The 13,452-nt window shown below is 36.6% G+C and overlaps 1 protein-coding gene and 1 long non-coding RNA gene across 6 annotated transcripts in view; one reads left to right on the top strand and one right to left on the bottom strand.

Moving 5' to 3' along the window:
* The window catches only part of OSBPL9 (oxysterol binding protein like 9), a 195,720-nt gene that overhangs the window by 67,196 nt on the left and 115,072 nt on the right, over window positions 1–13,452 (bottom strand). For all 5 annotated transcript variants that reach the window (XR_008997005.1, XM_036893093.2, XM_036893094.2 and 2 more), the window contains exon 4: window positions 9,654–9,730. Coding sequence is in view for 4 of the 5 variants with exons in the window: in XM_036893093.2 (XP_036748988.2) it covers window positions 9,654–9,730 (77 nt within the window). In the remaining variant the exon portion in view is untranslated. The remainder of the gene's footprint in view (window positions 1–9,653; window positions 9,731–13,452) is intronic.
* Window positions 3,410–13,452, top strand: part of LOC130683349 (uncharacterized) — a 111,013-nt gene continuing 100,970 nt past the window's right edge. The window contains exon 1 of the long non-coding RNA XR_008997006.1: window positions 3,410–3,487. This is a non-coding gene — a long non-coding RNA (uncharacterized LOC130683349). The remainder of the gene's footprint in view (window positions 3,488–13,452) is intronic.

The raw sequence follows: 13,452 nt of genomic DNA, 5'->3' as shown, positions 1-13,452 counted from the left end.
ACTAGAGGTAACTATTTGTTACAGACATACAGTTCTCATTTTCCTGATCATAGTGCAAAATTAGTGTGCATAAAAGATGTGTCATCTAAAATAAAAAGTAAATTACATAATACAAGGCAACTTTACCCATTTTATCCCAGGAAACTGTGGGACTTCTAAGCAAACTTGGCAGCCAGAGTGTTTTTAAAGAAATCTACCAGTTGTTTCAGAAGAAAATTAAGTGACTAATGCCTTAAACCATGTATAACAACTAATTTCCAACCCACACAGCAAAAGGATCTTCAATACTTATATCATAACTAAGGCAGTTAATTGATTAAATTAGTACTTACTATTTTTGTCCCAAGATAAAGAAGATTACAATACAATGATTAAGAAGTACAAAAAACAATCTGAGAAAAATCAAAACACTAAGGTTTATGATGAGGGTGTCTTTAAAATGGCAAGATATTAAGTAAAAAAAAAGAAAAAAAGAAAAACCAGCAACTTTATCTATAGCTATTAAGCTGAACAGAAAATTTTAGCTATACAGAATTCATGTACCATTTTCAAAAATATTATTTCTGCTAAAGAGCCCAATAGTGTTTACCTGTACATCTCATTCTGCTCTGATGTCATCTTAGTCATAGATGAAATACTTCTGGTAGCAATAGAAGAAACAGGAAGCAAAAACAGGGAAGAAAATCTAGTTTCTCTAGGAATTTGTACAGAAACTCAGGTCAAATGATTGGAGCATATAACACTAAGACAATTCTTAGAACAAGGATATACAGCTCCACTATTTTATCTGATCAGTATCCAGAAGTTTCAAAACTAAAGTCAGACAATAAATTTCCACATGGCAAGTGGCCATATGGAATAAATATACCACTTGTCATACGGTAGAAGTCCCTACCTATGATCAAGGTGACCATGTTTCAAAGTTTATAAACTATATGCAATTCTAATGCATTATCAAGCAAAAAAGAAATACCTGGTTCAAGGTTAGGAATAAACACCCTCTGTAAACCTCACAAGACTAGGATATTGCTGTATTCAACAGTGTATCTTTAGCATCTCCTCACATGGTACTGGTATGTATTAGGTGCTTAATAAATGTCTGCTGAATGAATGAAATGCCAGATACTATACAATGAAAATAGCAGTATAAACAGTTAGAAATGTTGAAAGCTAGTTTAGTAAGCAGAACAGAGAAAGAAAGAGGGCCATCGTTTTTCTACATAAGCCTTTTAGTACCATTTAATTTTAAAAAGTCTATTAGGTAAGTACTACTGCCCCAATTTTCACAGGCAAAATTTTGCATAACTTTCTTCTGAAACAACTTACTAATTTCATTGAAAACATATGAGTTGCCAAATTGGGTTAGAAGTACAAAGCAACTTGCTATAGGTTGGGTGAAATGGCTTTCTTTGTGTAACACTCTCTTCATTTTAAATGCTCCAGGTTTTATGCACTTTAATTTTACATTAGGATTAGGAAGTTAACCAATTGAGAACTATATGTTTACCTCTAAAGTGGGAAATAGCTTTGCTTTTATTTTATATACTTCTACATAGCTTCAAATTTTTAGGAGCATGATTTATTTATATCAGTACTTTATTGCAGTTTTTAAAAATTAAACCCTCATGATTTTTATTTCTTTTTTATACTAGATTGGGCTCCATAAAGACAAGGACAATGTGTTGCTTACTCATAATTATATCCTCTACAACTAATACAGTACGTGGACACATTAAGTGTTTGACAAATATTTACCAAATAAATAATTTTTCTGTATTCTCTGTATGTCAAAATTGAGCATGCAGTATTTTTTTTTAACTAGATGGTAGGAAAATACATAATAATAAGTTATGTAAGATTTCCACAAAAACACAATTAAAATAAAGTTCTGGCAGTTAAAGGAACAACCTTCAGCATCTATAAAACTGGACTACCTGTTCTTCATTGTTTCCCAAATTCAAGACAGGTCACACTACTAGTACAATAGAATTGTTTTAAAAAATGAATCCTGGAATCATAAATTCCAATTGAGCCAATAATCCATCAACCTTCTGTAATAGCAACTATGTTGGCAACAGCCCATAGGGGAATTGAATTTTCTTCTGTTACAAGAAGCCCAAGTAACTGGCTACTTCTCCATACCTCTTACCTGGGGAAGAACTGACACATCTATATTGCAATCATATCCTTTGGGAAACAAAGGGCATCAAGGGAGAAAAACAAAACACATTTATTTTTCTGCATGATACAAAAATAAAATCTAATGAGGCCAGGGGAAACAATAAAGTGGTAGTAAACAAATCTTTATATACTGAGAAATTGAAATGTATGCTCAAAAAGCTAATCTTCAGTGAAGTATTTTAAGAAAAATTCTCAGAAGATTTCTCTTAATCTTAGTTACCCAGTTAAACACATGAACCATTACAGAAAAAAGGGTAGCATCATGGCATTCTAATACTAAATATTAATTTCTCTGCAACTATCTTAAATTGTACCTTAAATATTAAATTTGGATTTGTCTATAATAACAAAAGTTTGGCAAATATGTAATTATCATATTCAAGTATCTAATTTTGAAAAAAAAAGCTTCAGAATATTTCTATTGTTTTTCCAGCCTCGATAATGATTTGCGATCTAGATTCTACGACAGCTCCTTGATACATAACAATGTTTTACCCACAGATTCAATGGCATTTCTAGTGAGGTTTCTACCAGCTCTCCTTATTCCCCTTAGCCATATTCTTATACAAGGATCAAGTCCTTTCTCTCTAGAAGCTTGAGCTTGAGCCAATGGACAGTGAACAAACACTAAAGGGCAAAAATTATAAAATAACAAAGGCAACAGCAATGAAATTGCAATATGATAACCACTAAGATACACTCTATAGTGGCCTACATAAACTTATACAGATGGGGACAATCACAGCCCAATTTCTTGGTGCAAAGAATAATCACAGAAGCCCTTTCGTTTAATAAATTTTTAAATATCAACTCATTTATAGCATAAAAGAAAGAAACAAACTACTCAATTAAATATCTACATGAGGGTTTTCAAATCGGGGTCTAGAAAAGTCTCTACACAATCTTCTGCATTTTTATTTCTGATAACCTATAAAAATTAGTGTAACCACCTGCTGGTGGGAATGTAAGCTAGTTCAACTATTGTGGAAAGCAATATGGAGGTTCCTCAAAAAACTTAAAATAGAAATACCATTTGACCCAGGAATCCCACGCCTTGGAATTTACCCAAAGAATACAACTTCTCAGATTCAAAAAGACATATGCACCCCTATGTTTATCACAGCACTATTTACAATAGCCAAGAAATGGAAGCAACCTAAGTGTCCATCAGTAGATGAATGGAGAAAGAAGATGTGGTACATATATTACAATGGAATACTATTCAGCCATAAGAAAGAAACAAATCCTACCATTTGCAACAACATGGATGGAGCTGGAGGAAATTATGCTCAGTGAAATAAGCCAGGTGGAGAAAGACAAATGCCAAATGATTTCCCTCATTTGTGGAGTAAAACAATGAAGCAAAACTGAAGGAACAAAATGGCAGCAGACTCAGAGACTCCAAGAATGAACTAGTGGTTACCAAAGGGGAGGCTTGTGGGAGGGCGGGTGGGGAGGGAGGGAGAAGGGGACTGAGGGGCATTATGTTTAGTACACATGGTGTGGGGGGGATCACAGGGAGAACAGTGTAGCACAGAGAAGGCACATAGTGGATCTGTGGCATCTTGCTGCACTGATGGACAGTGACTGCATTGGGGTATGGGTGGGGACTTGATAATATGGGTAAATGTAGTAACCACATTATTTTTTCATGTGAAACCTTCATAAGAGTGTATATCAATCATACCTTAATAAAAAAAAACTCTACAAAAAAAAAAATTAGTGTAACCACTCACCAAATCAGCTCAGTAACAACCTTAAATCCAAACGCTACCAAGTTATTTCATTGACCATGTTTTTGTTTATAATCAAAGTTGGCACTAAGTACTGCTATTTGTCAAAGAAGAACCCTGACCACGAAAATGACATAGCCTGAAGGCCAAATGACCTTATGGCATATGCTGTACAAACAAAGGTTTTCCAGTAGCCAAAACAGAGAAGAGTGATGGTGAGATGACAAGAGTCATCACATTCAGCACAGTAGTGTGTGCATGACAAACTTAAGAAGCACCTATATGCTAACAGTCAGTACCATTTTCACATTGTAAATAGTGACCCACTTTTAGCAAGACAGTATCATTCACCAAATTAATGTTTATTTATATTTTATTGCTTTATGTTTTGTTTGTATTTAATTTGCAATTTTCTTTTGGATGTCTAGTTGGTTCTATAAGATTTTAAACCTAAGAAATTTATATTTAGCTTTATGTTTGCACATATTAAATAACATTATAATATTTTAGACACTGGAACACTGGAACCCCGGGACTTGCAAAAGCTTTTTCTAAAGTGGACTTTAATCAAGTTTATGAAACTTATTTATGATTGTATGATATCCAGACAAACTACTATAATTCATTATACCCTGTATAATATAGGATGCATACTGCAAAACCTATAGGTGTAACATCCTGTTTTCTTCCAGTGATCAATTCCTTGCTTGACAATCTCTCAGCATTTCATCTGTATTAAAGTTTACTAGGGTAAATAAAGAATCTGAGGTTTCTCTCCATTAATCAGTATCATCAAATATCCACTGAAAATCTCTTAAAGGCTAAGAAAAGTGGATTAAAAGACTCAGCAGCCTGTCTGGCCTCTCTTGAAGGAGTGTCCTAATTTAGTTGGGTGTAAATACTGAAAAGATACCACAAACTAATGTACAAGTTTAGAATCACTACTGGAGTTGAAAGGAAAGAGAAGATTTTAGCTGTCTTCTCCCACCCTCAGACTATCCTAATTGCAATTTGCAGATACCCACAGAGAGCAGAAACAAGAGGAAAAGAACAGAGGAAAGATAGAAGAGATGCTCCAGATAAATTTAGTTGATCAGAATGGAAAGAAGAATGAAACTAACATTTATGACTACCTTCTATGTACAAGGTGTAACTATGTTAGAGGTATTTTAGTGTCTTACCACAACTACTTTATTGAGGTTTTACATCTATCTTTTGAGATCAGGAAAAGTTTAAAGAAGGTTTAAAAGAACTTAAGTACTCATTCCAGATTACACAGCTAGTAAGAGGTCAAAGCCAGGACCTAGATCTGCTCAGCCTGGCTCTAAAGATTTTCTACTATATTGCCTCTTAAATCATATTCAGAAGTTTGGACAGTGCCTGTTGGGCTTTGCACATGTTCTATGGAAAACACACTATCAATAAGATAGGTTCTCTCTCTAGCCTCATGAAATCTGTAATCTCAAGTGAGAGATGAGTTATATAATATTGTGTTATTAAGAGAGATAATCCATGTAAAGCCCACACAGGTCCCAGAACATAAAGAGGTGCTCAAATATTAGCTACTGTTTATTACTACAAAGCAGAATTTTCATGGGCTACAAGGAAGTAGAAATTTTAGCAGATGTTAAGAAGGTAAGAGACTACTTTTTATTGTAGTGATAAGAAGATAGAATGAAGAGGAAATGTGCACTGAGTCTTGAATAATTGAAATGAATCTAACAGAGGCAAATTTGAAAATTGGGAAAGGTGGGGTCTTGGAGTAGCATGAATAGAACCATGAAACAAGAAAAGATTTCTATGGGAGCATCAAGTATATGTAAGGGATAGGAGGTGGAAACATAGGTGGGGTCAAATCAAAAAGAAGGTGAAATCCCCTAATAAGTTTTACTTCATCCTACAGGCAAATGTAAACCATTAAAGGTTTTTCACAGTTACGGATGTCTTAAGATCATTAATTATAGGTGTTCATTTATAAGATGAAGAAGAGGATAAATTCAGGAATATTAGAAAGTCACCAGAAATAGAGCTGGCAAGATGTACAAATATGATAGACAAAGCAAGTGGAAGAGTGTGAGTGACTGAAAGGAGAAAGGAAAGGAGGAAGGGGAAAGGAAAAAAAAGGAAAGGAGAATTGGAGAGAAGGGGAAGGAAGGGAAGGAAAGGGGAGGGGGAAGGAATGAAGGAAGGAAGGGTGCTTATGTTTGTCAGGTTAGAAGAACTCTTGACTTTCAAACTTCAGTGGCTCAGAGAATAATGCTGTCATTAAGAGAAACAGAAAAATGAGATAAAGGACATGAGGTAGAAAGAGATGATAAGTTCAGTTTCAGCCATGTTGAGGTTGAGCTCTAGAGAGACATCTAACCGGCAAAATTCAAAAGGAAAGAATGTCAGATGAAAGCTAAATAACAAAAAAAGATATAAAGATTGGGGGGAGGAGGAGGTAATCTACAAATAAGTTTTAGCTAAATCCTTGAAAATGGTTGGGCCTGCTAGAGGGTGAGGGAGTAAGGTCACAATCTCATAGGAAACATCATGCAATCAACAGTATGGGTATCACATTAACTTTAGGAAAAAGTTAGAATATTTTGTTCTTTGAAATATGCAAAGCAGAGAAAGAAAATATAGTTGAAGTCAGTAAGAAATGTTAAAGAAGACAGACCTTTTTCTAAAGAATGGAGCAGGCTGAACACTAATAAAGATGCAACTGTGGGGATTTAATTAGAAATCAAAAAGTCAAAGACTGTTAAATAGTTATAGAGATCCAAATAAAGCTGACAAAATTTAAATTGTGATAGATGAGGCTATCTCAATTTTGTGACCTTTAACCGTACAGAAGCAGAGAGATCAGACAATGGGGCCCTGCAAGATGGAAATCAGAACAGTAAATACTATAAAACATCCAATGACAAGAAGTTCTAAGGGTGGTAGCAAAATCAATGTTGAAGAAGTAGAACATAAGCTCTATGCTGGACAATGAAATAAGCAAAACTAGAAAGGTAGTAAATGACCACAAAAAATGGAGAAGTAAAGTTCAGTCCAAAATGAGAGGGAAAAAGTTCACAAGTAAAGTGGTAGAAGAGGATGAAGGTAAGAAAACTGTGGTCAAAGCGAAAGCATTTTTAATTTCAGTATTTTGGAGGTGGTACAGCTCCTAGTAATGACAAGGCAAAAGCAGTATAGTTCAGTATACTGACTAAAACAGAGATGATAGTCAATGGAAGAGAAGACATGTAAATACCCGCTCACACCCATTTGCAAGAGTGCTCCATGGAGACTACTCCACAGTGCCTAAAGGTATGTTATTTCAAAGTACTCAATAAACAGCAACGGAAAACAATCTATACCTCATCTGTTTGTTTGTTAATTCCTTCAATTATTTCTTCACTTAACCAACAGTTATTGAGCATTATTTAGAATGTCAAGTACTGGGAGTGGAAATTGTTAAGAGTAGTTGCTGTTGTATTAGTAACGGCAGCTAACATTTATCAAGTTCTTACTATAACTAGGCATTATTTCAACAAATTTGCATTTAACTCTTTTAATAACCAAAAATCCCTATAAAGTAGGTACTTTTATTACCCTCATTGTACAGGATAAGGAAACTGGAACTCAGAAAAAGTAAGTTCAGTGTCAAGAGTTAAATTTAAATGGTGACACTGGGATACAAACCAAGACATTGAGGATACAAAGTCAAGTTCTTCACCACAATTCACTATTTTTGGGAAAATAATCTTTTTTGCCAGTTAAATTAACATTTAATTACATATTTCTAAATGTCCTATCTTCTGCACATATTAACTTTAGAAAGAAAATGTGAAGAACTCTTTTGTATTACATGTAATTTAAAATAGGAAAGCTATCAGAGTCTAAGACTTCTAAAAGTTATCTTTTCTTCTTGCTATACCCAAAGACATGTAAACTCTCTTCTTAGCAAAAGCTCATAAATTCCAAAATTGGATCAAATTAGGTGCCTAACCTTAAGGGGTGTCCATCCTAAATGGGTAGGAAGAAGTTATATATTATTTAAAAGATAAACAATAAAAATATGATAAGGACTTAGTGAATTGTGCAGTGAGTATAACATTCAAAGGGAAGGGATCACTCTGAGTTTGAAGGGTGGAGAAGGAGGGGTCAGTCAGGGGAGGCTCTGCAGAAGAAGTCAGTTCTTAACCAAGCTTTGAAGAAAAGGCAGAGTGGAGGCAGACAGCATTTCAGAGAGAACATCATGTGCAAGAGCAATGTGGAGACCAGCAAGTAAAAGATGTGCTCAGAGTAAAGCAGGTTAAGCAGCAGCACTCCAGTAGAAGGCTTATGTAGGAGTATAGTGGCAGAAATGTCTAGAAGGGGAGGCTGAGAATAGATCATAGGGAGACTTGAACGTGAATCTCATCTGTTAAATTCAGTCTAATATGATTCTTAAAACACTTATCTTCTTACTGGATCACAAATTTACTGAAACGATGGTACAGTCATTTATAAAACTGTCTAAATTTAAAAAGAAGCCAACAGAAATTATTAAGTTGCTTTTAAAAAGCATAGCTCAGAGTAACTTACATAGCTCCTAGTTCAACTCCATAGTCATTTCTTACAGTCTCCTGATAACCACATCCTTGAATAATGATTTTTAAGTCTCTATTTGAACACTTTCAAGTAATGGGGAGCTCACCATCCTGTAGGACCTGGGATGCCCTATACCACCCCGTCCAATCAAGGCAGTTCCTGATAGAAGACAAAGGTTAACTAGAGAGAAAGGGTTATAAAAACATGTTTCCTATAGTTCAATATTGCAAATCAAAATAATCAAAACAAAATCCTCTATATGCCACAATATAAGCTCTTTCATTGGAAAATAAGCATAGAAAACTATCTCCAATATGGTGCATTAGATGGTCGTCGTTTCTGTCACCAGCATCCTTTTTCCCTATTCTGACTTCGCTTGGAGGAGACAACCTTCCTACCCTACCAGCAATGTGTTTTTTGTGAAGCAGGTAACATCCCAGCTCCAGGAGTGGTGCATATACTGGTAAAATTGTGACTGGTCAGACTGGGAAAATGGCTGAAGCAAAGGTGATCAGCACTAATCCTATTAAACCCTATTAAAGTATAGAAAGAACAAGAGCCTCCTGCAGACATGCAGTTCCTACAGTGAGAGGCTGGAATTGCTGCAACCATCTTACCACCATAAAGGGAGAACCTATCTAAAAATGACACCAAACAAGAAGAAACGAGACCTAGAAATAGAGATGGGAATATGGGTCCTCATGACATTGTGTAAGTGCCTACTTCAAACCACACCTAATGCAGACTTGCTTTTTTTTCTTAAACCAGTTTGGATTTTTTCCTTTCACTTTCATGCCTACACACATCGTAACTGCCAAATTCTATAACAAGAAAAGAAACTCAACTTCTCAGCACTTATCTATTATCATGCATTGTGGTGTAATTTGGTTATATCAATAACCAGCTACACATACTAAATTCAAAAAACGAATCTGGCACATTTTAACAAAGCATTTCACTTTCAACATTGCCGTACACCATCTTATTTCTAGACAAAAATCAGTACTTTACCCTATAGAAAGCATAAGAAAATGACTATAACTTTACTATGTAACACTGTAAAGGCAAGAATAAGCAACTCAGAAATTAAAGGTTTTCCTTACATCATATCACAGTATTCAAAAAAAAGAAAAGAAAAACTAATGAACTATCCAGAAGCCATGTAAAGACTCTTACTTGAAGCTGAAGAGTATGTCGAAGAATTGTTTCTTCTAAGGCATGGATCCACTTCTCTCGCTCATCAGCATCACGAGCTGGAATAAAAGATGATAAAAATTAAAATCTTAATTTCCACAATATAACTCCATGTTTGAGTAAATATTTTAAACCACAATGCTAATAGAAAAGGCTTTTAGTTGTGCTATTTTCTTAACAGGTTGATCCTTCTATCCCTTCCAAATATGCAATCTACATGGTACAGCAACTTAGAACAAAGGGAGTGATTGTGTTCAAGCTACCTTCTCACTGAGCTTAATTAGAAAACTGGAATAATTATTAAAAAATTGGTTGAAGGCATCAGAAAACAGAAAGGTAGTAAAGGCATCCATGGAGGGTCTTAGAACATATGCCCCATGGACAAGGGGGGACTACTGTACTCCATGTCAAGGGAGAAAGTGGCATGGCGCATCAAAGCCCAAAGCAAGATGAGGAAATCTACACAATGGAAAAGTCCATCATGAAGAGTCAGTGCCCAAGAAAGTGAGAGGGGAGTCCACATTGCACGGGATGGAGTCAGTCTGAGGTCACAAGGTTTCTGAGGCTGAGTGGAATGAGGATGATATCCACACAAGGAAGTGGGTGGTGATGGGAAACCAATTACATACAGAAGTATTGATCAAATAAGTAAATGTAACAAAGACAAAGGTTTCCTCACTGTTGGAAAATAGAGTCACAAACATGGTAAGGGAGAAAACCAGAAGGATGTGGGGTATTAGACTAGAAATAGACATATCAACATGAACTCATGGTTTTTAATATATATGTAAGTAAATACACATGGAAATATGGACATGGACGCATATATGTGTACATATACACGTATATAACATTCATATGTGCCTTAGCTCTGAGAGGGCCTAGGTACCATGACACTCAACAGCAATAATGCTATTGTTAATCTAAACACTATTCTCCATTAAAAGGAACCAGGGCTCCTTGAAAATATGGTTGATTCCAGAACTAGGACAGGATAAGTAGAAAAAGAGCCTGAAACATCTTTTTTGTGTCAGAAAATAAGGATGGAAATACTCAAGAAAATGACAGGAATATGTAAAAAGAACACAGAAGTCAGCTTAAAGGGAATTCTGGTGACCAAACTGAGGTCAATTTTAGCAACAAAATGAAAAATGATAGTAAAGAATTATAATCTATTGAGAAAACAGGAAACTGAGTTACCACCAATACACATAAATTCAAAGTCTGATGAGGAATGGGATATAAGCATAGCTTCAAAACATCTCCCCACAACATTAATTAAGAAGGGGAGAAGATAAAATTTAACAACAAAAGACTGGCAGATACCACCTTTAAATAAATGTCGAAGTAAGTATCATCAGTAATGGGACAAATTGAAATTCTGTGATAAGAACAGAGAATCATTTCCATGATCTTGAGCCAAAGATTTGTCATCTGAAACAATTCATGAAGAAATATCAGAAAACAACAAACTGGAGGACATTCTACAAAATAGTTTATAATCAATCATTAAAAGTGTCAAGGTCATAAGAGTCAGTACTAAAGGAACTATTCCAGACTGAAAGAGACTAAAGAGACATGACAACTTAATGTAAAATGTGATTCTGAACCAGACCCACTTGTTATAAAGGATATTGTTGGGACACCTGGCAAAACTTGAATAGAATCTATGGATTAGATGGTATTAATGCATCAATGCTCATTTCCTGATTTTTAATGACCATATAGAACATATACATGAAAAATTCCTTGTTTGCAAGAAATATACATAAAGCATCCAGGGTGATGGGACATCCAATTTACAACTTATTCTCAAACAGTTCTGGAGCCCTGGGTCCCCAGAGGCAGGGGATGGGAGGGACTTTGTACTGTACTTGCAACTTTCCTATAAGTGGGATATTGTTTCAAATTTTTAAAGATTACACTTAAAAAACATTATTATGATACATCAAGGAAGACATAAGAAACGGAAATATCATTTCATGGATTGGAAGATTCAAAACTATAATAATATTCAAATTAATCTATGGATTAAATGCAATGGAAATTGAAATTCAAAGGCATCTTTGGAAAACACAAATATAAAATGGTACAAGAGGTACAGAGTAACAGTGTTTCTTGAAGAGAAACTTTCCTAGAAGGTTTACTCTATCAAATATAAACTCATTATAAAGCTACAATAAAGAAAATGTGGTATTGAAGCAAGGGTAGATAAAGCAATGAAACAGAACAGAGCCCAGAAGCAGGTCCATTCATATATTTGGACACTTGACTTGTGACAATGTGACACAAAAGAGCACTAAGAAACAATCTTTCAATAGATGAAACTAGGACAAGATAGGAAAATAATGAATCCTGGACCTACCTTGTACCACACACAAAAATCAATTCAGGTGTTTTCCTTAAACCTCAAATGTGAAAGAAAAACAATAAAGCTCCCTGCAGGTAAAACCAGAGACTATCTTCATAACTTTGGGATAGAAAGAGCTTCTTAAAAAGTATACAAAATTCGAGGGGCGGAAGATGGCGGCGTGAGTAGATCAGCGGAAATCTCCTCCCAAAACAACATATATCTATGAAAATATAACAAAGACAAACCTTCCTAGAATAAAGACCAGAGGACACAGGACAATATCCAGACCACATACGCACCTGAGAGAACCCAGCGCCTCGCGAAGGGGGTAAGATACAAGCCCGGGCCAGGCGGGAGCCAAGCGCCCCTCCCACCCAGCTCCCGGCGGGAGAAGAGCAGGCAGAGCGGGAGGGAGACAGAGCACAGGGCTGCCGAACACCCAGCCCCAGCCATCCGGGCCAGAGTGCAGGGCCCCCGATACTAGGAAAACAGGGCAGCAAGAACAGTGAGCGGACACCCGAGGCCGGGCGCCGGAGGACACCAGAAAAGCAAGCGACCTGTTTTCTTTTAGCGAGTGCTTTTTAGAAGTCTTAAAGGGACAGGGACCCCAATACTAGGGAAACAGGGCAGCAAGACCAGTGAGCAGATGCCTGAGGCTGGCACCAGAGAATAAAGAAAAACGAGCAGCCAACTTTTTTTTTTTTAATTAAAATTTCTTTTTTGTGGTCGTTGTTTTGTTTTGGCGGGTGCTTTTTGGAAGTCTTAAAGGGGCAGGGCAGGACACTTAATCCAGAGGTAGGGAATCCGGGGATCTCTGGGCACCCTAACTCCTGGGCTGCAGGGAGCAGGGAGGCCCCTTACCGACATAAATAGCCTCCAGGCCGCTCCCCTCCAACGCGACTCCACCACTTTGGAGTAGCTGCCCGAGCCAGGCCACGCCCACAGCAACAGCGGAGATAAACTCCATAGCAGCTGGGCACGAAGCAGAAACCCTCTCTGCGCGAAGCTGCCCAGCACAAGCCACTAGAGGTCACTGTTCTCCCAGGAGAGGAGAGCCACAAACCAACAAGGAGGGAGGTTCTTCCAGCTGTCACTCGTCCGAGCTCTGCAAACTATTCCTATCACCATGAAAAGGCAAAGCTACAGGCAGACAAAGATCACAGAGACAACACCAGAGAAGGAGACAGACCCAACCAGTCTTCCTGACAAAGAATTGAAAATAAGAATCATAAACATGCTGACAGAGATGCACATAAATACGCAAGAGAAATGGGATGAAGTCCGGAGGGAGATCACAGATGCCAGAAAGGAGATCTCAGAAATGAAACAAACTCTGGAAGGATTTATAAGCAGAATGGATAGGATGCAAGAGGCCATTGATGGAATTGAAACCAGAGAACAGGAACGCATAGAAGCTGACATAGAGAG

The sequence above is a fragment of the Manis pentadactyla genome, chromosome 4, assembly GCF_030020395.1.
Source record: "Manis pentadactyla isolate mManPen7 chromosome 4, mManPen7.hap1, whole genome shotgun sequence".
In the NCBI taxonomy this organism is placed as follows: Eukaryota; Metazoa; Chordata; class Mammalia; order Pholidota; family Manidae; genus Manis; species Manis pentadactyla.
This window is presented reverse-complemented; position numbering and strand designations above follow the sequence as displayed.